General features: G+C 41.1%; 1 protein-coding gene across 5 annotated transcripts in view; it reads left to right on the forward strand.

Moving 5' to 3' along the window:
- The first annotated feature begins 4680 nt into the window (after positions 1–4680).
- Positions 4681–27846, forward strand: part of ACTR3B (actin related protein 3B) — a 61821-nt gene continuing 38655 nt past the window's right edge. For 3 of the 5 annotated variants that reach the window (XM_060021172.1, XM_060021173.1, XM_060021177.1), the window contains exons 1-2: positions 4681–4821; positions 20917–20972. In XM_060021172.1, coding sequence (XP_059877155.1) covers positions 4778–4821; positions 20917–20972 — 100 coding nt within the window. In that variant the 5' untranslated portion in view covers positions 4681–4777. Of the gene's footprint in view, positions 4822–20916; positions 20973–27309; positions 27369–27846 lie in introns of those variants that run through there. The other 2 variants (XM_060021176.1, XM_060021174.2) reach the window with 2 other exon arrangements.

Consider the following 27846-nt stretch of genomic DNA (forward strand, 5'->3'; position numbering starts at 1 on the left):
CACATTGTCCGAGTGTGCCCTGACTAAATTCCATTAGATTGACAATCTCTGTAAGTCCTGATTATTTTGTTTTTAAATTGTCTTCATATGCATAAAAATGCATTGTAACCACCATCAAAAGATGTTTATTAAAAGTTCATTTGAGAGTGATGCTGGGTTATGCAGCCCTCAGGAGAGTAGGAAACGGTCACATCATCTGCCACGGAAGTGATGCTGAATTCTGTACAGGAAGCATTCCAGTTCCCCTGTTTCTGCCTTTTTGGGGGTTGGGGGAGGGGAGTAGAAGGCTATTGTTGGGTAGAAGCACCATAAAGAGATGCTCGTTCCTGCCACGGAAAGCCAGCTACTGATAAAACATTCCTCTCATTACAAGGAGACGGTAGAATTTTGCTAAGTATGTTGGAGGGAGCAAACCTTAGCAATATAATTAATAGAGACTGTACTTGAAGTGCTTCTTACAGAATGGGAGGTTTATTTCTCTGTTGGTGTTTTGGCCTTTGTCAAAAGGGATGCCATCAGTCTCTGATCTATAGGAGTTTATGATATAAGAAGAATAACACAGAAGAATGGGTTGTAATGTATAGAAAAAACAGTAAAAACACGAACACAGAAATTATTACATAACCTTTGCTTTTATTTGCTTTTGATGATGACAGCAAATAAAAGCAAGTGTCATGTATAACTGAGAGGCTTAAAAATTGCTGGATGACTTTCATTTATTCAATAACCATTCACTGGGTGGCTACAAAATGCCGGAAGTGTCCGATGAACTAGAGACATAAAATTATATGAGACATAGTTCTACTCTCAGAGAGCTCCTGGTGTACCAAGGGCTATGGAAGCATAACCATAATGATGCCATCAGATAAGTGAAAATGTGGAAAGATGTAGGAGGCTCTCTGGGAGCCCAGAGGAGAGAGCGATTACTCTTTCTGGAAGTTGAGGGAAAGCTTCAGAGAGGGGGCAGATCTCCACCTGGGTCAGCAAGGATGAATTATTTATTTATTTATTTATTTTATTTATATATTTTTTTGGTCACACCGCCCGGCATGGGGGATCTTAGTTCCCCGACCAGGGGTCGAACCTGTGTCCCCTGCAGTGGAAGCACAGAGTCTGGAATGCACTGGACTGCCAGGAAGTCCCTAAGGATGAGTTATTTAAATGACAATTCCAAGCAGAGGCTAAAGGAGTGAAAAGGCATAGAATCAGTTAGAATATACGGTTTAATTAGGAAAATAGCGAGTGAGGCAGAGACTGTTGTCATTCCCCTTATTGCTCATTAAATCCCATTCCCATCAAGCATTGGTACCATATGCTTCTGAGGACTTGAGGCCCCGCTCCAGCCCAAGAGTATGGTCTTTAATAGTCTAAACCAATCACAGTCTATCAGTTCCCCTTACCAATGACTGTTTTTGGCATAGGCTGGTGTTATGAGTTGAACTGTCTCCCAAAAAGATATGTTGGAATCCTCACCCTGGTACCTGTAAATGTGATCATATATTTATTTTTTTTTTTTGCGGTACGCGGGCCTCTCACTGTTGTGGCCTCTCCTGTTGCGGATCACAGGCTCCGGACGCGTAGGTTCAGCGGCCACAGCTCACAGGCCCAGCCGCTCTGCGGCACGTGGGATCCTCCCGGACCGGGGCACGAACCCGCGTCCTCTGCATCAGCAGGCGGACTCTCAACCACTGCGCCACCAGGGAAGCCCAATGTGATTGTATTTGGAAACAAGGCCTTTGCAGATGGAATCGTGGTAAGATGAGGTCATTAGGGTGGGCCTTAATCCAATATGACTGGTCTTTATAAGAAGAGAACACCATCTGATGATGCAGAAACACACAGGGAGAACACCACGTCATGAAGAGGCAGAGACAGGAGAGATGCATCTATAAACTAAGGAACACCAGGGTTTTCTGACTTTCCTCCTAGAGTCTTTCGAGAGGGCTGGTCCTGCTGACATCTTTTTTTTTTGTGGCTGCGTTGGGTCTTCGTTGCTGTGCGCAGGCTTTCTCTAGTTGCGGCAAGCGGGAGCTACTCTCCGTTGCTGTGTGCGGGCTTCTCACTGCGGAGGCTTCTCCTGTTGCGGAGCATGGGCTCTAGGCACACGGGCTTCAGTAGTTGTGGCATTCAAGCTCAGTAGTTGTGGCTCGTGGGCTCTGGAGCGCAGGCTCAGTAGTTGTGGTGCATGGGCTTGGTTGTTCTGCGGCATGTGGAATCTTCCTGGACCAGGGCTCGAACCCGTGTCCCCTGCATTGGCAGGCACATTCTTAACCACTGCAGCACCAGGGAAGCCCCCTGCTGACATCCTGATTTTGACCTTCTACCCTACTGTGAGATAATAAATGTCTGTTGTTTAGGCTGCCCAGTTTGTGGTACTTTGTTACAGTAGCCCTGGGAAACTCATGGAGCTGGATAATGAAATGAGAGAACGCAGCTAGGGACTTCTAGGGACACCTTCCTCCCTCTCCTTCTTAGAAAAGAACCAAGATGGGGCATTTCTCCCTCTGTCTTTGCCCATTACAGTTATGGTGGATGGAGCGGCTGTACCCATTTCCACAACAGCAAGGGGATCTGTCTGAGCACCAAGGCCAGTCTGCAGAGTCTGGTAGAACAGAATGTACAGGCCCACAGTGATGTCATGGAATGGTTGAATTATCCTGGGATTTCTGGATTTTCTATTATATGAAATAATAAAATTTGCTATTTCCTGTGCCATCTTAAGGGAAAACACCTTAACTCATACATCAAGGGTTGGTGGTGTCTAGAGGAAATAATTGAAGTCAGGAAGTCTTTTGTTTACTACCAGCTACTGGCCATGGTCACCATTTCCAATAAGTCCTATGCAAAAGGGACACTCCCCCAAAAGGCACATCCTTTATTACGAGCCAGTTCCAAATTCCATTAAGGCTTCTTCCCTGGTGAAGGGGACGGGCCCATATATGAGTCTTGAGGTCCTCCAGGCCTTTGTATGTGTTTCCCATCCCAGAAACATTCTCCCACCCCACCCTCTCCACCATCAAGCTATTCTCCACCCACCTTCTGGCTTTCAGCTTAGACACCATTGCTTTGAGAAGATTTCATTGACTCCCAAGACAGGTTTAGGTGCCCTGTTAATGGCTTTCTGGTCACCCTGAACTTGCGCCAACTTGGATTACACTGTATTGCAACTGCCTGTTTACTGTTGCTATCTCTCACTAGACTCTAAAGTCTTGGGGGCAGAGACTGTAAATGTCCCACTTACTGTTTCATACCCAATCTAATACAAGGCCTGTCTCATAGTAGGCACTTGATAAATATGTATTAAGCGAATGAAAGACGTGGCAGTGCTGGCAGTCTGCAGTCTAGAGTTTACAACATTCTGATGACGGCCGTGGAAAAGTGGGGCTGGGCAGGGCTTTGGCAAAATACAAAGGAGTGAGCCTTTGCCCCCAGCCTCTGGGTCCTATACTGGGATTCCTCCACACTCCTGACCTTTCCTTTTCCTCCCACCTTCTACTTTTCTTTCTAGTTCCCTTTAAAAATTTCTAGATCTGGCTCTTATTTGAACTGAATAGGTTAAAAAAAAAAAAAAGGAATGATCATGGGTTACCTAGCATGACCAACTAATCTACTACTTTTCCTAGGGAAAAAGCAGTTTAAAAGTGCTTTTAAGGGACTTAAAAGCTGCTGGTCCAGTGGTAGGACTCCACACTTCCACTGCACGGGACATGGGTTCCATCCCTGGTCGGGGGAACTAAGATCCCACAAGCCGTCTGGCAAGACTCTCCAAAAAAACAAAAAACAAGAAAAAAAACCATGTGCTTTTAATACCAGTTAAACTACATGGAACTATGTCTCCAGAAAGCTCCTAAAAAATAATGTCAGGAATTTATTATAGGGAAGGAGGAGGAAGGAAGTGGGACTTTCAGTACCTTTATAACATAGTCGGTAAGTGGTTGCCTACTTTGATCCCAGGGTTCCAGTAAGAACTTTTGGACATCATCCCATCTTTGATACTTGAAAACATTTCCTATAATGATCTTGGGGTAGTGTTAACCCAATCTAAGGTCATTCATTCCTAAAGGCTGACCATGCGTTTGTTTTATAGGTTTTTCTTTTATAGAGGAAGGCATGCAGTGTTCTGGTAGGTATAAGAATTCTAACGGCAATTTTTTTCTTTATTCATTCAAAAAACATTTGGGTGCCTCCCATGAATGCACCAAATACTGTGCTAAGCATCCGGTGATCAATGGTAAGATATTCGGGAGCCCTATCCTAGCGGAGTTTATATTCCAATGGGAGGACAGACTACAAATAAAAATATAAATTTGCTCCAAATGTTGTGAATGAAAGCAATAGATTGTTGAGATAAGAGAGTAAGGTGCAGGGAGGGCACCTAGTGGGTGATCACAGACAACTAATCTAAGAAGGTGACATTTAGGCGGAGACTTAAAGGATGAGAAGGAGTCAGCCTTCGGAAACGGGGTCACGTTCACCGTAAGTCAGTTAAAAATAGCCCGCAGGCTCTCCAGCAGCAAGATTGGACGTATCGGCAACGAGACTCCGCCGCCAGCACTAAAGATGGCGGACAGGGGGCGGGGACGGGGAAACGGGGCGTGCCCGCGCCGTGATTGGTCAGTCAGGAGAGGCGTCACGTGGGCTGAGGAGAGCATCCGGGCTCCCGGCAGAGGCGCTGCGGAGGCTCCCGGGAGCGGGCGGCGCGGGGTTAGCGCGGCAAGCGGACAGCGGCGGGACCTCCCGGGCAGCCAGCGTGGACTGAGCGGTGCGCGTGCCGAGCATGGCGGGCTCCTTGCCTCCCTGCGTGGTGGACTGCGGCACCGGGTAAGAGCTGCGGGCGCCCACCCCGCTCCAGCGCGGCCCCGCTCTAGCCCCGGCGCCGAGCACCTGCCCGCGGCCCGCCCCCTCTCTCACCTGGAGGCGCTCCGCCCGGGGCCCGGGTCTCGGCCTACAGCTGGGCAGGTTCGGGGGGCTGGCCCGTCTCCGCGCCCCGCTCCTCTCCTCCACGCCCGCGAGGGCCACGCGCGGAGCTCGCTCCCCTTGATGCGAAGAGGACCGAGGGGAGGAGTCGGGCCGGCTCGCCTCGCCTCCCGCCTCCTCTCTCCGCGCTCGGCCGGGGCCTCCCGGGATGCCAGGTTTCAGGCAGGCGGCTGCAGACCCCGCTGCCGTCACTTGCCTTCTGCCTGCCTGACGGTGCTCCTACCTTTTCACGTTCTTAAAAGGGGCCCTCGTTTTGGGTTCGCAAACGCATGCCATTTCTCCTTGCTCGTGATTCTCACTTGTGGAGGTTTTTATATTCATCTACCAAGTTGACACCTTTTTTTGCAGCCTACTCTGCTCTCTTCCAGGAGTGAATGGTTCTCTCGGGCTAAGCTCTTGCTTTAGTTTGCATAGAGTTGCCTTTTCACTTAAAAAAAAAAACCAAAAAGACTCCATTTTGAAAAACAGAAAGTCTAAATCTGGGAAAGCCTGTTTGTGGTATAGTTTTTATTTCGCATTACTTTTGGGGTGAGATTGCTTCTTTTGATGTTGTTGGGATATGCAAAAGAGACCTTAGGAAATTTCCTGTACTTTCTTTCAGTGGCCCCCGCTTCGCTGGTTTTAGGAAGGTGCTCACCGAATCCGTCTAGCTGGTGGTCTAGAAATTCAAGCTTGCTTGCTTGCAGTGTAGGTGAAGTACCAAATAAAGTAGGCTGGAAGTAAATTTAGCCTCTTAAAGATCTTTCAAGATGGGGTTTTAATCATGTTTTCCACAAAATATTCCATGGTATGTTCACCTTAGCCTTGATTCTTTTCTGTAGAGAAATGCACGTGGTTTAGTTTCCTTGACAACCTTGTAGGGGTGTCTCTTTAATTTGCTTCAGTCCGTCTCCTACGGATCGTTCTTTCCTTTTGCTGCTGAAGCCACCGGTGGTGGTTACAGGCTGGAAAAAAACTGCCTCTTTGCTTGTACTAATTTTCCTTTTTGAAATACACATTTGTACCAGAAGTTCCAGGGCTCTTTATTTTAGAAGTTGTTTTGCTATACAAAACCCAAGCCCAAACCAGTATTGATATTAACCCCCCGCCCAGTTGTTGGCTTCCTTATTCAACCCCTCCTCCCAGGAACTGGTGTTCACCCCACACCCATCTGAGGTCTGTTTGTGTCAAGAGTGCAGGAAGCAGGTAAAAGATTTTTTCCTTCTCACATTTGCACGTGAGATTTTTTGTTTTTGTGGTTTTGGTCTTGTAAAACTATTGAAATGCAAAGCATTTCTTGGCAGAAGCAATAACATGTGCCCACAGGATTTGTCATACCTCTACTAATAGTAAGCTGGGGACCTTACTCATCATTCTTGCTGTAAATATCTAAAATGTGGTGCTCAGTTTTGACCTTTTGAGGTAGGTGGTATCTCACTTGGAGATGTAACTTCAGAATCTCTTTGTTTTATGGCCCAGTTATGTTATTGTCTTCAGGCCGTCGTAGGCTTTGGTGTCAGGACTTAGAAACAGTGGCCTGGAATCTTCCCAGTGGGTTTCACATGGACATGTTTTGTTGTGGAAACAACAGTGGTTAATGATAAATTTCCAGTGTCCAGTGTGTGGCCAGATGGAGCAGCGTGGAAGAGCCTAAATTTATTTAAGCTTGTTAGTAGCTCTTATATTTCCCATAGAGCTAAGTGGTTTTTGGATTGACTTTTACCTCAGAATACAATAAAAAGGGGTAAAATGCAGATTAAAAATAACTAGGACCAAGGAAAAGAATGGGCCTGGGGCGTCACCCTAAACTGTAGACCAGTGGTGCAGCCGACCGGCCTCACATTTGGCCTTAGTTTTCCTGTCTGACAAAATTATAAGAGGGTCATCATCAGTTATGTAATTCCTGTCATCGGGAAGGAAGAGAAATACCTGTTTCTCAGGTGAAAAAACTTTTCCTAGTACTAAATTCTAACAGAAAAATTCACACTGAATTATACATAGTGGACCTTAATGATTGAGTAGACAGTGTACGAAATAGTATTTTTTAATTGCAAATAAATTTCATCCTGGGAGCCTGGCCTCCTCTACTGAGCCCTGAGACCAGCTCAGTGAGCGCAGGCGAGCTGGGAGCCGCGATAATATGGACCACGGCTCTGTCTGCTCCGGAGATGAGGCTTCATTTACTTAAGTGAATTACTAGGCTGCTTAGTGTTCAGAGAATATCCCACAAAAACTATAGTGTTACTTCTCTTAACTGAACTTTTCGTATTTTTGAAGATTTTTATATTTTTAAACTTACTTTGAAAACTGTCAGATCTACTGAAAAGCTGCAATAAGAGTACCAAAAAGCCGGCTGTATATTCTCTATCCAGTTTACCAACTATTAACATTTGCTTTATTGTTCTCTATATACTATACACATTATTATTTTCTGAACTGTTTGTAAGTCGCAGACATCGTGCTGTTTTATACCAAGATACTTCAGTGTATCCTTTATGAAAACAAAGACCTTCTCTCATAGTCACAGACCAGTGATCAAAATCAGAAAATTTAACGTTTATGCAGTAGAGTTGTCTACTAAGTCTGGATCCCATGAATGGTCCCATTACGTCTCTGGACGCGCAGCTCTCTGCCCTCATCTGGCACCGTACACTGTGTTTGCCTGTCATCGTGTCTTTTTAGTCTCGTTTCGCTGGACCAGTTCCTTAGCCTTTTTCTGTCTTTCAGGACAGCGACATTTTTGACAGTCAGTTGTTATGGATCATGTTCCTCAATTTAGGCTTGTCTGGTGTTTCTTTCTGACAGATACAGGGTGTGTATTTTTGTCAGGAGTACCACAGAAGTGATGTCAAAGCTTCTCAGTGCATCACATCAGAAGGCTTTTCCCCTCCAGCTTTATTGAGATGTACTTGACACACAACATTGCATAAGTTTAAGGTTACAACGTGTTGATTTGGTACATTTATATGTTGCAAAATGATTATCACATTACGATACTAACACCTCCATCCCGTCACATAATTACCTTTTTTTTTTTTTTGTGGGGAGAATATTTAAGATCCACTTGTCTTGGAAACTTTCAAGTATAAAACATTATTATGAACTATAATCACTGTGTTGCCCATTAGCTCCCCAGAACTTACTCATCCCATCAGAAGACTGAAGACAGTTGATGACATTCATTTGGATTATTTGGATACGGTGGTGTCGACTAGATTTCTTCATTGTACGGTTACTGTTTTCCCCTTTGTAATTAATGTCATTTGTGGAGAGATATTATGAGATTATGCAAATGCCCTGTTCTTCCTTAAACTTTCAGCCATTAGTGTTAGTATCCATTGGTGGTGATTCTTCTTCTAATGGATGATTATAGTCATGGTTGCAATATTGTGGTTTTTTTTTTTAACTTCAGTATCTTGTACATTTATTAGTTAACATTTTACTATAAGGATGCACTTTTCTGTGGCTCCCATTTATTTATTTATCGTCTGTATGGGTTATTATCTTGTTCAAAGAGTTATTTATGTCATTCTTACTGTATTCAATGGATTATGATTTCTTATTGCCATTATTTGTTTTGATGCTTAAATTGTCCAGATGTGGCCAGCAGAAGCTCATTCAGGCTGTTTCTGGAGTTCTTTAGACATGTCCCCGTCATTTTTTGAGCATTTTGTTATTACCAAAAGACTGCAACGTAGCCAGTGCAGTGCATTTGTCTTTTTGCATTTTTTCTGGAGCATCTCTGAGATAGGTTTCTAGAAGTGGGATTTCTGGGTCAAAGGGTAAGTGCATGTGTAATTTTGCTAGACAGTGTCAAATCCCACTCAGTAGTGTGTGTCTTCACCAGCAACGTGTGAGAGTGCCTACGGCTTCTTACAGACTCACCAGCAGAGTAATTGCCAAATTAAAATTTTTTTTACCAATCTAGAAGGTAGGAAATGATATCTTATTATAGTTTTAATTTGAATTTCTTATATTATTATGTGGGAAGATGAACATCTTTTCGTATGGTTAAGAGGCATTTGCGTTTCTGTTTTCTGTCTCTTCGTTTCTCTAGCTAGTTTTTCTGTGGGTTTTTAAGTCTTTTGCTTCTTTATTTTTAGAAGCTCTTTATGGATTGGGGTGTGGTGAGGGTCCCACAGACCACCCGCAGGTTCATTGATTTGCTAGGAACAAGCACAGGATGATAGTGAAAAGGTAAAAGCAAGAACAGCCAAGGAAAAAGGCACATGGGGCAGAGTCTGGAGGAAACCAGGAGCAAGCATCCGGAATCCTTTCTCAGTGCCCAGAGTTTTTATTGGGGGCTGGTCATGGCACCTCCTGCCTAGCACAGACCAGAATTCCAGAGTCCCAGAAGGAAGGCAGGTGTTAGCATAAACTGTATTTGCGGAGCAACAGGCTCCAGAGTCCCAGAAGGAAGGCAGGTGTTAGCATAAACTGTATTCCAGAGTCCCAGAAGGAAGGCAGGTGTTAGCATAAACTGTATTAATTTTATAATCTGCTACTTTATAAAATGCTCTTATTGTTTGTATGAATTTTTCCCTTGATGTTTAGGGTTTTCCAGATACAGAATTTTGTCATTGGCAAATAGAGATTGCTTTCCCTCTTCCTTTCTGTTTTTAGGAGCCCTGATTGCCTTTTCTTTTCTTTATTTTGACATACTGCAGTGGCCATTGCCTCCAAATAATGTTAAATAGGAGTGGAGTTAGTGGGCATTATCCTTTTGTTCCTTACTTTAGTGGAATAGTTTCTGGTGTTTCTAAAATAAGTAAGATGCTGGCTTTTGGGCTGCTGTGTGTATGTACATACTTACACACGTATACAAATATATGTTAAGAAAGTTATACAAATATGTTAAGAAAGTATCTGTCAACTGCTATATTTTGGAATGTTATAACATGAATGAGTGTTGCATGTTGTATGATTTCTTTATAATAAATGGAACATGTGGTTTTCTTCCTTAGCTAGTTAATATGGTGGATTTCCTAATATTGAACCACCCTTGCATTCTGTAATAATCCCCACTTGATCATGCTGCATCATTTTTTGATGTGTAGGTAGATTCTGTTAATATTTTATTTAGATTTTCATGTCAGTATTAGTATGAATTATAGTTTAGTTTTCTGGTGCATTCTTTGTCAGATTTCGGGATCAGTGTTACACTCTCTTCATAAAACAAATTAAGAAGTTTTCTTTCTTTTCCTGTGCTCTGGAATAGTTTAAGTAATTTTGGGATTATCCGAGTTTTAAAGTCCTGGTAGAATTCCCCAGTGAAACTGTCTGAGCTTAGTGCTTTCTTGAGAGGAGAGTCCTGCTGCCCTTTACATTTCTTCTAAGGCTGGTTAGACTTCCTACCTCGAGTGGAATCAATTTTGGTATGTTGTATTTGTCTAAAGAAAAATTCTATTTCATCTAGATTTTTCAAATTTATGTATGTACTAGTCTCATGATTTTAAAAAATCTTTGTTTTTATGGCTATTTTTCCCTTTGTTGCTCAAATTTATTTTGTTTTCATCCTTTTTTCTTTTTCTTTCTTTTTTTTTTTTTTTGCGGTACGTGGGCCTCTCACTGTTGTGGCCTCTCCCGTTACGGAGCAACAGGCTCCAGACGCGCAGGCTCAGCGGCCATGGCTCACAGGCACAGCCGCTCCGCGGCATGTGGGATCTTCCCGGACCAGGGCACGAACCCGTGTAGCCTGCATCGGCAGGCGGACTCTCAACCACTGCGCCACCAGGGAAGCCCTATTTTTCTGTTTTTTTATTTATTTCTACTTTTATTTATTTCTTCTGCCTTCCTGTTTTTTTTTTTTGTTTTTGAGTTGGATATTAAATTCATTTTAATTTTCCCTTTATATTGAAAAAGTATTTAATTTTGGCTGTTATGTCTTTAACTACATGTATTCCTTACGTACAGGGATTTGGGTATAGTTTCTCATTATCGTTTTCAAGACATTTCTGTATTTTTCTTTTGAATTTCCCTCTTAACTCAATATTTCTATACTAGTATGTTTTAAAAATTTCAGGTAAAAGGACCTTTTTGTTTTTAATTCTAGTTTTATTACATTATGGTCAGAGTGCTGTTTATATTCTATTCTTTAGACTTCACTGTGTCTAAGATATGGTCAATTTTGTGAATGTTCTGTATGTACTTGGAAAGAGGAATATTCCCTATTGGTATGATAGGAGTTCAGTGTATATCTGTATGAGCTGTCTTATTAATGATGTTATTTAGGTCTTCCAGTTTTTTTGTCCACTTACTCTTTAACTGAGAATAGTGTGTGAAGTGCTCCTATCACTAGTGTGTTTCTTGTTTATTTCTTCTTGCTTTGTGAAAGTTACTGCTGCCTTATTGAGCGCCTGCGTGTGTAGATTTGACTTACTGATTTTGAACTTCACCAGGGGTGATATAGGTGGGTTGTTTGTTGGGAAATCTCCTGGTCTTATGGTCTTTGGCTCTTTCCTTTTGAGCTGGTCATTTTCCCCAGAGGATATACTTCTGATCATCTGCTTGGAGGGTGGGGTCTGGGTGCTTGTGTTATGTGTGAGAGCTGAGTTGGGGGCAGAGGAGGGCGTGGGAGAGGGCCTCTGAGCCGTCAGCTTTTTTTGTATTCAGTCAGGTAACCCCTTTCTTTTCAGAATGGTTCCCGGACTCGCCCAGGCCAGGTGACTTGGGAGTCCAAAGGCCCTTGGCTTTACACTCTCTAGAGTCTGCTTGTGGGAATGCGGGGGTCAGGGAAGGGTGGTCACCCTGAGGTGTGGGGCGGGAGGGAGCAGTATCACCTCAGCTTCGTGTTTTGGGCCCTTCAGTCCTGGTTCCACAGGTGCCTGTGCAGCCACCCATTCCGGGGCTTTTCAGGGTCCGGGGTGTGTTGGGCTGGTTCTCAGCTTTGCCCACTGCTGGATTTTATATACCTCTAAAGCCACTTACTACTGGTCCTCTGCGATCCAGGGCCAGAATTTTGCTGTTACCTCCTCTTCTTTTCTCCCTATTGTTGTGGTTTATATATCTTAAAAAAATCATTTTGCTTTGGTTTTAGTGGGGCTTCGGGACAGAGTGAAATTAGATCATGTTTAGTCCATTGTTTTACCTTGGAAGTCAGAGTTCACTTGATAATGCGCCAAACCCACAAAGAGGCCACACATCATGATCTTATATTTACTAGCCATAGGGCAAAGAATGCTGCTGTAGAAGAAGAAATGGACAGGTATATAGGGTAATGTAAAATTTACAGATCAAATAGAGAAAAAGAAAAGAAAGGATATTGGATTTAGATAAAATAATTAATAAATTTGAACTTACATGTTTAACTGTGTCCTATAAACAAAGACTACCCTTTTCTGTATGACAGACAACCCAAGAAACGTTTGAAGAACTTGATCATATGTTAATATACAGTGTACAGTGTGGGGAGCATATATTATTTAGAACTCTATCATTAGGATCTGGGAGCAATTTTAGTTTTATCAAAATCATATTCTGGGGCTTCCCTGGTGGCGCAGTGGCTGAGAGTTCGCCTGCCGATGCAGGGGACACGGGTTCGTGCCCCGGTCCGGGAAGATCCCACATGCCGCGTGGCGGCTAGGCCCGTGAGCCATGGCTGCTGTGAGCCTGTGCGTCCAGAGCCTGTGCTCTGCAACGGGAGAGGCCACAACAGTGAGAGGCCCGCATACTGCAAAAAAAAAAAAAAAAATCATATTCTGAGTCAGTGTAGTCACTTTTTTAAAAACTGAAAACATCTTAGGAGGGGGTAGAGCTATTCTGGTTGAAGTTGGGCATTTGAGACTGGACCTCATAAGAGGTCTCAATCAAAAAAACCTCCCTGCAGGATACAGTTTCAAAAACATTGTTTTAAAATGTGACATTTCCACTTTCAAACATAAATTAATCGAGCTTACATTGTCACCTTCTGCTCTAGACACATGGTTGTAGGCGGGATATATATAAGTATGTTGAGTTGACGGTAGTCAGATTAATCCTCCTCACTGCAGGCAGTTACTGCTGTGGGCAGAGGGGCCTTTAACAAGAGGAGCGAAAGAAGTTTTGCACAAGGACCTTTTAAAATGTTTGGGGCAAATAAGGATATACTTTATTTACAGAAAGACATTGGAGGATACATGAGAATAGGATGGAAGGCGAAATGGGGTAGATGGGTGTAGGAGTGAGAGTGAGACTTTTTATAGGTACCTTTTTAGAGTGTTTGGAAGTTTGAACTATGAGAACATATTTGGTTAACAGGCAGAGTTGTAACTCTTGGTCTTGCTTTATGCAGCTATTGATCTGTTTCCGTATCTTCTGTCTGTCCTGATTTCCGTATGAGAAAAGGTCTCAGGTCAGGGGATGTGTGGAAGGTGGCACTGAGTTTGAGAATATGGCTGGCAGTCTGTAAGCTTAGTTTATGTATTTTTGAGAATGATGCTTGCCCCCACCATGCTGGCTATCCTTTGGGAAGATGGTGTTCAAATAAACAAACCAAAAATCAAAGCCTTTTAATATAAAAGTTGTTGATCTTAATTCCTTATGTACACATGTTTGGGAAAATCTGATTGATGTGTCTCTTCATGTATCAGGTATATCAGATGTACACAGAACTGGAAGAGAAACGATACAGAATTTTAGTATAGGGAAAGACTTTCAAGGTAGAAACTGCAAAGGAAATTATTCAGGAAAATAACTGGCAGATTTGATCACCTAAATTGTTGAAACAATTTTATATATATATGTATATGTATATATATATATATATTTTTTTTGCGGTACGTGGGCCTCTCACTGTTGTGGCCTCTCCCATTGCGGAGCACAGGCTCCAGATGCGCAGGCTCAGTGGCCATGGCTCACGGGCCTAGCCGCCCCGTGGCATGTGGGATCTTCCCGGACCAGGGCATGAACCCGTGTCCCCTGCATTGGCAGGCGGACTCTCAACCACTACGCCACCAGGGAAGCCCCTAAACAATTATATTTCAGAAAATGTATAACTGAAGGTAAACAACAAACTCAGAAAAATTAGTAATATATGTGAGCAAGCATTAATATCCTCAGTATGTAAGAGTTTACACAAATTGATAAGATCCAAAAGTCTAGTAGAAAAATTATCAAGGACAATTCATGGAAGAAATACAGATCATGACTACACATCAGATAACATTCAGTAGTAAAATAAAATTATTGACTGTGAGATCCTTTTACTTTTTGAATTAGGGGGTATTTTCCAGAAATGGTAATGTTTAACATTGAAGTAGGGATTGTTATTACTCACCTTGTACCAATGAAGCAACTAAAATAGGAGGGATTAAAGTCACAGAGCTAGTGCTGTGCTTTGAACCCAGCACTGTGGGCCCCATTAACTCCCTCACAATATGAAAATACACTGTTTTGCAACTATTTTTACTATGAACTTCCCTCTGGGAACTGCTTTTGCTGCATCCCATAGATTGTGTAAGATTGTGTTTTTACTGGCATTTGTCTCAAGGTATCTTTTAATTTCCTCTTTGGTTTCATTGTTGACCCATTGGTTTTTTAGCACAACTGTTTTCAAATTATATCTATATACGGCCAGTAACATAAGTCTGCTTCATTTTTGTTGGTTGTGTTGCATTTTATTGAATGATTGCAATATAGTTTATCCTCTGTTTATGGCATTTGAGTGTTTCCAGTTTTTTCGTTGTTTTGCTGTTATAATGCTGTAGAGAACATTTTTCGTGCATATCTTTTCATACATGTAAAAGTGCTTCTGTGGGGTAAATACCTAGAAATGTGCTATTTGGACAGTAGGGTGTATGCATTTAAAACTATTTGGATAATATGGTATATGCATTTATAATGTTGATAGGTAATGTGAAACTTCTCTTTGTAATGACACTTCAGCCTTTTAATAACACCCATGTATAATTTATTACCACCTTCCATATTTGCCCAGATTTTGAATGCTTTTGCATTAAATTTATAGGTGAATTTAGTGATATGTGATGTTTCTTTTAAAACTCTTGACTCCTCCTGTATGAATAAGGTGTGTCTCTGTTTGTCTCCTTGTATGTGGAGAGTTCTTCACATCATATGGTTTATTCTCAAGGGTAATATTTTTCTGTGTTGTTGCCATTGTGAATGGGATCTTTTCATCCAGTGTATAGTCTCACTTGTTACTGGTAGGAAAGTTGCTGATTTTTGCCTCTTCATTGAGTAACTGGCCATCTTGCTGAATTCCCTATTGCTTTTAGTTTTTCACTTAATTTCCTTTGATATTCCAGGTCTGTAATTATGATTTACAAATAAATTTTGCTTCCTCTTTCCCAGTACTATTCCTTTTATTTAGTTCTTTGTGATTTGTATTATCTGGTTCTTCCAAAACAATGTTAAGTGAGAGTTACGGTGGTGGGTCTCCTTGGCTTCATTCTGTCTTCAATAGGAATGCTTCTAGTTTTTCACTGTCTTTTGGTTTGAGAGATTCCCGCCCCCCCATGATCTCTTCCTAAGGATTAACTATTTCTGTTTTGAGCCTTTTTTTTTCCCCACTACTAGATTGTTTTCATCACACCCTAATTACATAAATAGTTTGCATTGAAAAGCATTTCCTACATTTTTTTTTCCATAGAATACTTAAACACATAGTATTCTAAATAAGACAGACTCGGTACATCTGAGTCCTTTCTTCTGAACCTCTAGCCGGTATTAAACTTCAACATTACAGGTACATTTTATCTGATAATGTGGTAGGTGTAGATGTTTTTGTTAGAACGTGAGCGTGAGGATGGGGAGCTTGCGTTACCTAAAAATTCACAGGTGATCTCATGTGGTACAGTTTAGTCAGTGATTCCTGGGCTGGTTGATCGTCAGAACCATGGCAGGGGAGGGGCAGGGGATGTTTAAAATATGGACGCCCAGGCTCCTTCTCTGTGATTCTGGGACAGGCCCTGGGAATGTGTATTTTCAGAAGCTTCCCAGGTGATCTGATCAGTCAGGCTTGGTACATTCTTTCTAGATGACTACCCAGATGATCTTAAACTCACCTGCCAGATAATGTGGGCCATGCTACCATGAAAAACTCAAATCTGAAATCATGTTTCTAACAGGTGACCATTTTAAAAAAAGGATAATTCACATCATTTATTGTACGGCTTTCATTTATTTTTACATTACATTTTTCTTTTTTTAAAATTGAAGTATAGTTGATTTACAATGTTGTGTTAGTTTCTGGTGTATGGCAAAGTGATTCAGTTATACATGTATACTTTTTCATTATAGATTATTACAAGATATTGAATATAGTTCTCTGTGCTATACAGTAGGACCTTGTTGTTTATCTGTTCTATATATAATAGTAGTAGTAGGAGGAGGAACACTTGTTAGTTAAATTTACAGTATTCTGTTTAATAGGGTCTTCTTGAAGTTGTATATGAAGCTGTATTGAAGATTTTGTTAATATTTGAATGTCTCTTAAAAAATATTGTTACATGTTCCTTACGTTGTGATTATTCAAAGTGAGAAAACCTAAGTGTATTTGATGCTATATAAAAAAGAGCACAGGAAGATTCAGAGACATTAAATTAGCATAAAGTGATCTGAGTAATTTCTGCTTTCGCCAGTGGTTTTAATTGTTTCAGTTTTGCTAGCAAAGGAAGGGAAGACCTCATAGTTAGTTGTTAGTACCTACAAATATTAATATAGTTTAATGTTAGTTTGCCTCAGTCATGAAGATCATTGTTTGCCGAATGTTACTGCTGCAAGGTACTCATGTGATTCTGTGACAGAAAGCCTCCCTCCTGTGAAGGCTGTGCTGTCTCAGAACATGGTGACTTCAGAATCTGAACACTCTAGCAACTGATGCCAAGTGGCATGTGGTAGTGGCATCATCAGTATGTAGTTGAATTTTAGAGCTGTGGGCCTGAAAAGGGCCCCATGCACTTCTGCAGCCTGACCTTTTGCTGCTGTGGGCCATTGTTTATGATTTCAGGGCGCAGAACTTGGGATGGAGTTGAGCCATGGTTGTTGAAGGACACGTGGTACTTTCACTGCCGGTGCAGTTTATCTCCATCACTTCACAGATTAGTTTGTGGTGTTTAGAGTGGGCATGGCAGAAAGACTGAGTAATATGATTTGGGACACAGAACGTCCTGTTTTTTAAAAAAAATTTCAGGGACTTCCCTGGTGGCGCAGTGGTTAAGAATCTGCCTGCCAGCGCACGGGGTGTGGGTTCGATCCCTGGTCCGGGAAGATCCCACATGCTGCGGAGCAACTAAACCCGTGCGCCACAACTACTGAGCCTGCACTCTAGAGCCTGCGAGCCACAACTACTGAGCCCATGTGCCACAACTACTGAAGCCCATGCGCCTAGAGCCCATGCTCCGCGACAAGAGAAGCCACCACAATGAGAAGTCTGCGTACTGCAGCGAAGAGTAGCCCCTGCTTGCTGCAACTAGAGAAAGCCTGCGTGAAGCAACGAAGACCCAACTCAGCCAAAAGTAAATAAATAAATAAATTAATTAAAATTTTTTTCCAAAAATTTAAATTAGGAAATATTTCAAAGATACAGAAAAATAATAGTAAAAAATAACTGAAACATATAGCTAGCACTGTTGTAGTGCTCATTCTATTTATCTTTTTAATATATTAACTCACTAATCCTAGAGGGTAGGTTGTATTATGATCCTCCTTTTAACAGATGGAGAAACTGAGATACAGATAGTTACACATTTGGCAAATAACAGAGCTGGGATTTGAACTTTGGCAGTCTGGTGCCAAAGTGCATGGTCACAACCAATACAATACACTCTGTTGCCTTTCAGAAATACTAAAAGTAATATAAAGGACATGAATGATACTTAGCGCCTAATTTTAATAAATGTTAGCATTTTTCTATACAGTTGACCCTTGAACAACAGTGGGGCTAGGGGCACTGACCCCCCCGCCCCACAGTTGAAAATTCGTGTATAACGTTTGACTCTCTCCAAACAACGACTAATAGCCTACTGTTGACCTTACTGACAACATAAACAGTCGATTAACACATATTTTGTTGTATGTATTATATGCTATATTCTTAAAGTAAGTTAGAGAAAAGAAAATCATAAGAGAAAATACATTTATAGCACTGTACTGTATTTATTGGTACCATAAGTTGACATCATCTGTTTACAAGATGAATCATCTGTCAGTACCTATATCAGTATTATACAAACCACTGTAGATGTTATATGTGTTACTAACACTAGACATCAAAAATGAAAAGAAAATGTGAAAAAGGAATTCATATTTACTTACAATGCATTTCAAGCATTAATAACGAAGAGGCAGCAGTATGATGGAAACCTAGTGTAATTGATACATCTGCTTCTCGGTAGCCCAGCCTATATACACTGATGGATGAATTGTTATAGAATTTTTATGGTAAACAGTATTACAGTCATATTCATAATACAGTTTTGGAAACATTGTTGCATTTTAAACACCACCACTTACCTGTGATGATAGACTGATCTGCAGGTTCTGCAAGTACTGGAGAGAGAGAGAGAGAGAGAGAGGGAGGCATACTGTAATGTAACTCTTTGAAAGCAAAGTAAGAAAATGAACACATTATTAATTTTATTTTATTTTTTTATTTTATTTTTTATTGAAGTGTATAGTTGATTCATTTATTAATTTTATATTATATATCACTTAACCTTGCGCCTGTGTAAGGATAGGCTATCCAGTTCAGTGTAAGTCTTGCACACGATATATTTTTGTATATTTGTTGGAAAAAAATCCACACATAAGTGGGCCTGTGCAGTTCAAACGTGTGTTGTTCAGAGGGTCAGTGGTATTAATATTTGTTTCAGGTATTTTTTTTTTTTTTTTAAATAACCCTATTAGACAAAACCAAGTGTGAGAGGTTGTATTAGACAATTGTCTTTGGTCTTTTCTTGTCCCATCAAATTGTTTTTCTGACTGTCAGCATCCCCCCCTTTCAAACACTGGTTCCTTCCCCCGCAGTTTGCCAGTGATTGCCTTTTCTTACACCTGGTAAGAACTCTTTCAGCAGATACTTATGGAGTGTCTGCCACAGTCAGGACTGTGCCAGGGTGGAGATAAAATCAAGAAGAAGGACCCTGGGGCTTCCCTGGTGGCGCAGTGGTTGAGAGTCCACCTGCCAATGCAGGGGACACGGGTTTGTGCCCCGGTCTGGGAAGATCCCACATGCCGCGGAGAGGCTGGGCCCGTGAGCCATGGCCGCTGAGCCTGCGCGTCTGGAGCCTGTGCTCCGCAATGGGAGAGGCCACAACAGTGAGAGGCCCGCGTACCGCAAAAAAAAAAAAAAAAAAAAAAAAGAAGGACCCTGTTCTGGTCATCCTGCAATTTATAATCTAACAGTGTGGGAGGGTGGGCTTCTTTAAGTACGAGGTGGGTGGTGTGGCTGGTGAGCGAAGTGGCCCCTCTTAAAAGCACAGACTTAGGTGCAGTGCAGTGATTCTAGTGATTTCTGGCCTGCTTGTTAGCTTCTCTGGACTTCTTTAGCCTTGGGTCAGTCATTCACTTCGTTTATATTTGTTATTTGGAATTTACTTCCAGAAAAATGGTTCAGTTGAAGATGATCCAGAATTCTTAAAGTTCGGTATATATTGCCTCCCCTGGACTCTGGGTTGGCTTCGACTCTGCTTTTGGGTCTGGCGAGCCCTGGAGTTGAGGACTTGTGGGTCTACTTGGTTTGTGTACTTCGGTAGAACTTGGGAGTGCCCTCAGATGTGTCTTGCCTTTTATAAACTCCTTGTTGGGCCTGACGGGTCTCAGGGCCTGGCCTTGCCCAAACTCTTGTGACACCAAGACCTTAGTTCCTTGGAGACTGAGCAGTAAGGCATGATTTAAGTGGACCCGACTTGCTTTTTTTGCCTCCCTAAATCTTACTTATTTAATGTGTGTTCAAAAATAGTAAAATTAGCATACGATTAAAATACATTTAAAAATCATAAAATTAATTTATTAGAACTTGGAATGTATTAATTACATCAAAAAATTTAGTATCAAGCGTCTTGAAATAACTTGTAAAATAGCATGAATTAATGAAGTTGCTTTCAGCACTGCTGGGAAGCGTTTGTATTCCTCGGGAGCATTACTGCAGAATGATGGCTCCTTGTCTCGACCTGACCGCTTGGTACAGAGGGCCTGCTGAGGAGGGGGGCACTCAGGAGTCTTTCCAGGCTCACATTTCCAGCAGATGGTTCCGGGGGGTGGTCCCCACCCCACTTTTTTTTTTTTTTTTAAATTTAGGAGATAAGCAAATGCTTTTGGAACAGATGGTAGTATTTTGGCATTCATTTTAGTTAAGACTTTTGGAATCCATCATAAAGAGTATCTTGACAGAAGATGGGCTCATTCTGAAATGAGATGATAGAGAGCTGCTTCTGTCGGATACTCTCAGTACCTGGCAGTAGCTCTTCTAGACATGTGCCATGACACTTTAAGAAAATTATGGAATTCCCTAGCCCCCCCAAAAGTTCGTGAAGTTTGGGAAGTAAGTACATTTTTTTGAGCGGCAGCTCTGGAATTGGAGCCTGCATATTTAGAGTTGGGTTCTTTTTCTGTTCACTAGCTGTTTGGCTCTGGGCAGCTTAATGAACTTCTCAGTGCCTCAGTTTTCTCATCTGCAAAACAGGGATAATATTTACTTCCTTTGTAGGATTTTTGTAAAGATTAAAAGAATATAAAAGCACCTTAAAATTATTAGGGATACACAAATGTAATTCATGTGTTAATATATGAATTTTTCCAGTAGAAACAGGCATAATATTTTATGTTTTTGTAACTGCTTGCTTATCTGATATTAGCGTTTGATTCTTAGTCATCACGAGGTTTTTTTTTTTTTTTCTTTAATTTCACGTGTGTATTTTCAGTCTTGATATTTTAGGACTTGGAGAGCTTATAATAAAAGACATTAATGGGATATAGAGGAGAGTATTATTATCTAAACATGTGTTGATGACTTTGTGCTTTTAGGTATACCAAGCTTGGCTACGCAGGCAACACTGAGCCACAGTTCATTATTCCTTCATGTAAGTAAAGCTCCACCCTCGGTTTATAAAGGATTGTGTTTCTTATAATTGTTCTAAACATTCTAATTCTGTTTTTCACGGTATATGAATTTACTTGCCGTCTTCTTTTAGATGATTGTTCTGGTTACTGGGGAGTTATTTATGTTGCCATCTGGCTGCTGAGCATTGCTATCGGCCGTAGCTGTCACCTAAACCCTCCCAACTTTCTAGTCCTTTGATTCTCTTCTGATACAGTCCTTTGTCACAGTCATTGGAGTTTCGGCTTGGGTGGTTGGCAGAGGCCTTCATTCAGTCATACATGTCTCAGCTACTTAAAAGACGTATATGTGGTTCCTTAAGGTTAATTTGTAATTTTAAGTAAGTACAGTTTTATTAACTTAGCACTTTGGTGGACTATCTATTGTATTACACTATTCACTTTATTGAAAGATATTTTATTTTTTTTGAAAGGAGAGGTCTGTTTTATTATGTTCTGAAGTGTTCTGTTTTTGTTTAAATGTTAGTCAGTAGAGCATAATAAGGGAAGAAATGTCCACATTTTGGCCAGAGTGCATCCTGCCCACTCTTTATTCACAGGAGACCCCAAGGTCAGGTTGGTTGTCCACAGGGTAGAATTCTTCTCTGAAACTGTTTAACTTCTGGGTTATTTTTTGGAGACCGTTTACCAAAGAGGCAGGTATGTCAGTCAAGAGTGGAGTGAAGTTCTGTCTCCTAAATGTAGCCCTTGTAAGATAAGTCACGATCTTAGAAACTGTAAGCTGTCGTGGGCGCAGGGACTTCTGAGCAACAGGCTGCTTGACCCCGGTAGAGCGTGAGCAGCCTCGCAGAGCGACGGGGAAGGAGCTGAGTTCTTAGTATTTGTTCAAGGGAGACCAAAGCCTTTCTGGTGGATATGGGTATTCAGATTGCTGGAAAGTGCGCCCTCATTCCTTGAGAACATTTAACTCACCTCATTCCAGGTCCTTGCTTGCTGGATAACTGATCATGAGCTTGATTTTCTAGGTCTAAATACTTGGTTACTATGATGGGGTGTCCTTGACAATAGGCACGCTTGGTCTGCTGGTCCTCATTTTAAATTCATGATTTGTTGTATTAGTCTGGTAGGGCTGCCATAACAAAATACCGTAGACTGGATGTCTTAACCAACAGACATTAATTTTATCACAGAATAGAAGCTTGAAGTCCAAGATCAAGGTGCCGTCAGGGTTGGTTTCTGGTGAGGCCTCTCTCCTTGGCTTGTGGATGGTGCCTTCTCACTGTGTCCTCACATGGCCTTTTCTTGTGTGTGTGCATGGCTGAGAGAGAGACCTCTGGTATCTCTTCTCTTCTTATAAGGACCCCAGTCCTGTGGAACTGAGGCTCTACCCTTATGACCTCATTTAACCTGAGAGGTCCCATCTCCAAATACAGTCACATTGCGGGTTAGGGCTTCAACATAGGAATTTTGAGGGGACACAGTTCAGTCCATAACAATTGGCATTCTGTAGGGTAGATCAGTCTTCTGTGAATTTTATATTGTGAATGCCAGAGAACTGGATCATTCCATGCTGAATTGGTAAATTGGAATTGGACTTTCTGATTTTTCAAAGCAGATTAGTTTTAACCTTGTGAAGTGCAGCAGCTCTAAGAGGATTGCCTTGCACCTCTTGCTTTAATACAGTTGTTGGCAGCATTCAGTTGGCTGCACCACTTCACCTGTCATCATTAACAGAGAGGGGATTGAAGTCAGCTATTAGCAGGATTCCATTCACTGTCAGCAGGCGCGGCAGCTCTCACATTGGTGCTGAGAACAGCAGTGGTGGAAGCTAGAAAGAAAAAGGTCAAGGAGGCAGGAGTAAAGGAAGAGTTATACCCTTGGCTGAATTTATTGCAAGAGTTAGAGAAGCCGTGGGGGACAGAAGGGAGTGCGTTGGGACAGGTGGGCAGAGGGCCTCGGGTACCTTGGGCAGCAGGCCTGCTGCACTCTCAGTCCTGGCAACCGAACCCTGTTGGTCGTTACAGAGGCTCTGTTCACAAGGTGAAGTTCAAGATGCAAAGTGGCTTCCAAAGAGAGAAGGGAGCTTGTCTGTACGTGTGTGGCTGTGTGGAGAGTGCCAGGACAGGGCCTTTCTGGTTCTGGTGGGCACAGAAGGGAGGCACCCCCCATGCAGAGGGTGGTGGGAGAGCGGGCTGGGAACATGGAGAAGTGCCAGCACTTGTATGTTAAGGAATTGTCATTTTATTTTGCAAATGGGGAACCTTCGCATTGTTTCCCAGGCTCCCTCAGGGGCCTTGTCCCAGACTAGAGAGTCGCCGGACCCTGTCCTGGTCCACCAGGGCAGCCTTGCCTGTATCTTATTTATTTGAGCTTCTGTGCAGAATTTGCTTGATTGTTTGAAGAAAGGTTTTCTCTACGTATTTTTTTTTTTCCTTTAAGTTGTTGGAGAAAGTTGAGAGTCATTGAAAAGTTCCAGGCAGAGGAGTGTATGTGTGGTGATCACATCCATAGAAAGAGGATGTGGGAGGGGTCAGGAGAAAGTAAGTACATTTTAGACAGTTGATGTTTGAAGAGTTCAGGTGTAAACGTCCTGTAGGCAACTGGGTAAAAGGTTTGATGCTCTGGGGAAAGGTCTAGACTGGAGACAGGGATTGAGCCCAGAGATGCTTTTGTTTCTGAATGTCTTTTAAATCTTTATTTTGGAAAACAAAAGAAAGAAAGGTAATATAACAAAGACCCATTTACCTACCACCCAGAATGAACGAATGTTAACACAATTGCATCTTGTAAGTGCGTAATACAGGCATGCATCCCTGTGAGTGCCAGCCCCCTTTCCTCTCCTCCAGTCCTTCCCCGCTCTCCCTCCTTTGCTGGACATTAGCTGTATTCAGTCCACGCTTCATCCTTATGTTACAGATGCAGGATACACTGACAGTATGTAGTATTTTGTGAATTTAAACATTTCAAAAATGATAATTATACTGTAAATAACTTTCTGCATTGTTTTTTTTTAAATCCTCAATATTTTGTTTTTAAGATGTGTCAGTGTTGCTATATACAGATCTAGATCAAAAATCTAATACGTGAATCTACATTTGGGCATTTTCCAGTTTTTTCTCTGTTGTACAAAATGATACAGTAAGTATCTTCTTAGCCACATGTGCTAGTTTCCCAAGAGAAAATATGAGAAATGGGGTTGTTTCATCACTCAGGTATGCACCTCTTCAGCCTTGTCAGGTATTGCCAAACGGCTTTTCCAAGCGCCTGGACTGATTTAAATGCCCATCAGTAGTGGATGGGAGTTTCTGATTCTGCACATCCTTGACGACAGTTGATCTTATTTGACTTAAATTTTTGCCAGTCTAATGAATGTAAAATGATGTCTTATTTTATAAGTCTGCGTTTCTCTGATTACTAGGAAGGTTGAGCACCTTTCATTGTCTGTGTATTTGCCCATTTTTCTGTTGCATTTTTTTGTCTTTTTTATGGAGTTACAGAAACTCTGTGTATACTTTGAATACTAGTGTCTTGCAAATATCCTCTTCTATTTTATTTATTTATTTATAATTAATTAATTTATTTTTGGCTGTGTTGGGTCTTCGTTGCTGCGCGTGGGCTTTCTCTAGTTGTGGTGAGCGGGGGCTACTCTTCGTTGCGGTGCGCGGGCTTCTTATTGTGGTGGCTTCTCTTGTTGCACAGCACAGGCTCTAGGTGTGCAGGCTTCAGTAGTTGTGGCACGTGGGCTCGGTAGTTGTGTCTCTGGGCTGTAGAACGCTGGCTCAGTAGTTGTGACGCACGGACTTAGCTGCTCCGCGGCATGTGGGATCTTCCCGGACCAGGGCTCAAGCCTGTGTCCCCTGCATTGGCAGGGGCATTCTTAACAACTGCGCCACCAGGGAAGTCCCTCTTCTCCTATTTTAAGATGTCTTTAAAATTATTTTTTAATCTCAGAAGTTTAAAAGTTTCATGTAGTTCAGTTTTTCACTCTTACCTTTTTTATAATTTATTTCTATTAAAAAATGCATTTATAGTCTAAAGTCATAAAGACTGTCTGTATTTTCTTCTAAGAAAAAAGTTTTTTTTTTATGGTGTGGGAGAGAGTTAATTTAATTGTTTTCCAAATGGAAGGCCAGTTGCCCCAGCACCACTTATTGGAGGGTGCCTCTTCAATCATATTGAGGCTCTGTATATGGTTGGGAATATTTATGGTGTTTTTCTGTTGCAAATTCATACTGTATTAAATACTATTACTTTGGCATGTCTCTTTATATCCAGTGGGTCTGGTTCCTTCTCCTTTTTCTTTCTCAGAGTAGCTTTGGCTATTCTTAGGCCCTTACTCTTTATCATAAATTTTAGAATCAGTTTAAGGTCAGTGAAAAATTATGATGGGATTTTGATTAGAGACACATTGAATTTGTAGATTAATTTGGGGAAAACTTGGTATCTTGGGGCTTCCATGGTGGTCCAGTGGGTAAGACTCCACACTCCCAATGCAGGGTGCCTGAGTTCGATCCCTGGTCAGGGAACTAGATCCCGCATGCATGCAGCAACTAAAGATCCTGCATGCCGCAACGAAGACACGGCGCAGCCTAAATAAATAAATATTAAAAAAATTTTGATATCTTTATGAATTGAATTTTCCTATCCAGGAATATGGTATATATGTTTTATTGTTTATTCATGTTTCTTATGTTTTTCAGTAATGTTTTTCAGTATTCTTTAAAAAGCTCATACATACCTTTTGCCATATTTATTTTTAGGTACCTTTATGGTTTTTTGCTGTTGTGAATTTTTTTAAATTAAATTTTCTAATTGTCGCCACCATAGTAGGAATGCTGCTGAATTTTTAAAGTTGTTTTTGAATCCAACAGTCCTGCTGCCCTGTCTTATTTGTTCGAATAGCTTGCAGGTTCTCTTAAGTTTTCTATGCAAGCTATTGTATTAACTGCAAATAATGGTTATTTTGTCTCTTCCAACCCCAATACTTCATATTTTTTTCCTTGGTCCGGCTGCACTGGCTAGAACTTCTATCAGTGACTAGAACTGGGGATAGCTGGTGCTTTTGTCTTTCTGATTTTAAAAAGAATGATTTTACTGTTTCACTAGTGATTGCTGTAGGTTTTTGTGGAAATGCTTTTTCAGGTTAATACAGTGCCCTTGTATCCCTAGGTTACTAAGAGGTTTTTAAAAATTTTTTAAAAATTATGAATAGATGTTGACATTTAAGGCTTTTTGTGTATCTCTTGAGATGATTATGTGGTTTTGACATTTAGGCTCCAAATATGAATTACATTGATATATTTTTCAAATGTTGAACAGTCTTATTTTATTCTTGAGATAAAGCCTACTTAGTTATGAAATATCAAGTACATGCTCAATTGTATTTGCAAATATTTGGGATTTTTCTATCAATGTTCAAAAGTGAGATTAGTGTATAATTTTCTTTATTTTGTACCAGTTTTGTGTGGTTTGTACATCAAAATTATACTGGCTTTATGAAATGAGGTTGTTAGCTTTCTTTTCTGTTCTTTGGAATGGTTTATATAAGTTAGGAATTATTGTTTGAAGGTTTAGTAAAATGTTTGACATTCTTCTGAGAAATATACTGGATATTTTTATTTTAAAAATTACTGTTGTCGGGATTTCCCTAGTGGTCCAGTGGCTAAGGCTCTGCTCTCCCAATGCAGGGGGCCCGGGTTTGATCCTTGGTCAGGGAACTAGATCCCACATGCCGCAACTAAGAGTTTGCATGCTGCAACTAAAGTTTCCACATGCTGCAACTAAAAGATCCTGCATGCCACATCTAAAGATCCCGCATGACGCAACGAAGATCCCACATGCAGCAAAAAAGATCCTGTGTGTGACAACTAAGACCTGGCACAGCCAAACAAACAAACAAATAAATAAATAAATGTTAAAAAATAATTACTGTTGTCTGTCAACTGCTGTAGCAAGTGTTCTTGAGATATAGAATTTTTATCTAAATCTTTAGGTGTATTCTTCCTTAGATATACTCTCCCTGATAATCTTCCTTAGATTGCCTTCCGATGACTTTTTAGCACTTGGAGAATAGCCTATGTCTTCTGGTTATACACATTCTATACCCATATATATATATTTTTGATCTGCAGAACTTTTACATTGTTCTTTAAGTTTAATCTTCTTAGTTTTGATTCATCATTATAGCTAACTGAGGTGCTTTATTTTTTAATTTGTTTAAATAATTTACAAGCTCATACATACCTTACAACTATATTTTATTTGTGTTTAAAATATTTTATTTTGAAATATAGAGTCACAGGAAGTTGTAAAGAGAGTTTAGAGAGGTTCTGTGTACCCTTTTTCCTGTTCCCTCCACAGGTTACATCTTACACAATCATAGTACAATATCAAAACCAGGAGTTTGACATTGGAACAGTGTAAGTGCAGTTCTCTGTCATTTTATCCCATGTGTAGATGCCTGTAACCACCACTGCAGTCACGGTATAGAATTATTTCATCACCACAAAGATGTTGTGTTATTTCTTTATAATTACACGTATTATTATTTTATAATTACACGTGTTATTTCCCATGTTATTTCTTTATAATTACACGTATATCCCTCCCCTCCACCGTTCTTGCCCACTGACCACCACTAATCTGTTTCCGTCTCCATAATTTTGCTGTTTAGAGGATGTTATAGAGATGGAGTAATACAGTATATGTGTCCTTTTGAGATTAGCTTGCTCATTTGGCATAAAGCCCTTGGGTGCCATCCGGGTTGTTGCATGTATCAGTAGATTGTCCCTTTTTATTGCTGAGTGGTATTGTTCCAGTGTGTGGATGTGTACCACAGATGTTTAAACATTCTTCTTTTGAGGGGCATCTTGGTTATTTCCAGTTTTTAGCTATTAC

This window comes from Delphinus delphis, chromosome 9 (assembly GCF_949987515.2).
Source record: "Delphinus delphis chromosome 9, mDelDel1.2, whole genome shotgun sequence".
Taxonomy (NCBI): Eukaryota; Metazoa; Chordata; class Mammalia; order Artiodactyla; family Delphinidae; genus Delphinus; species Delphinus delphis.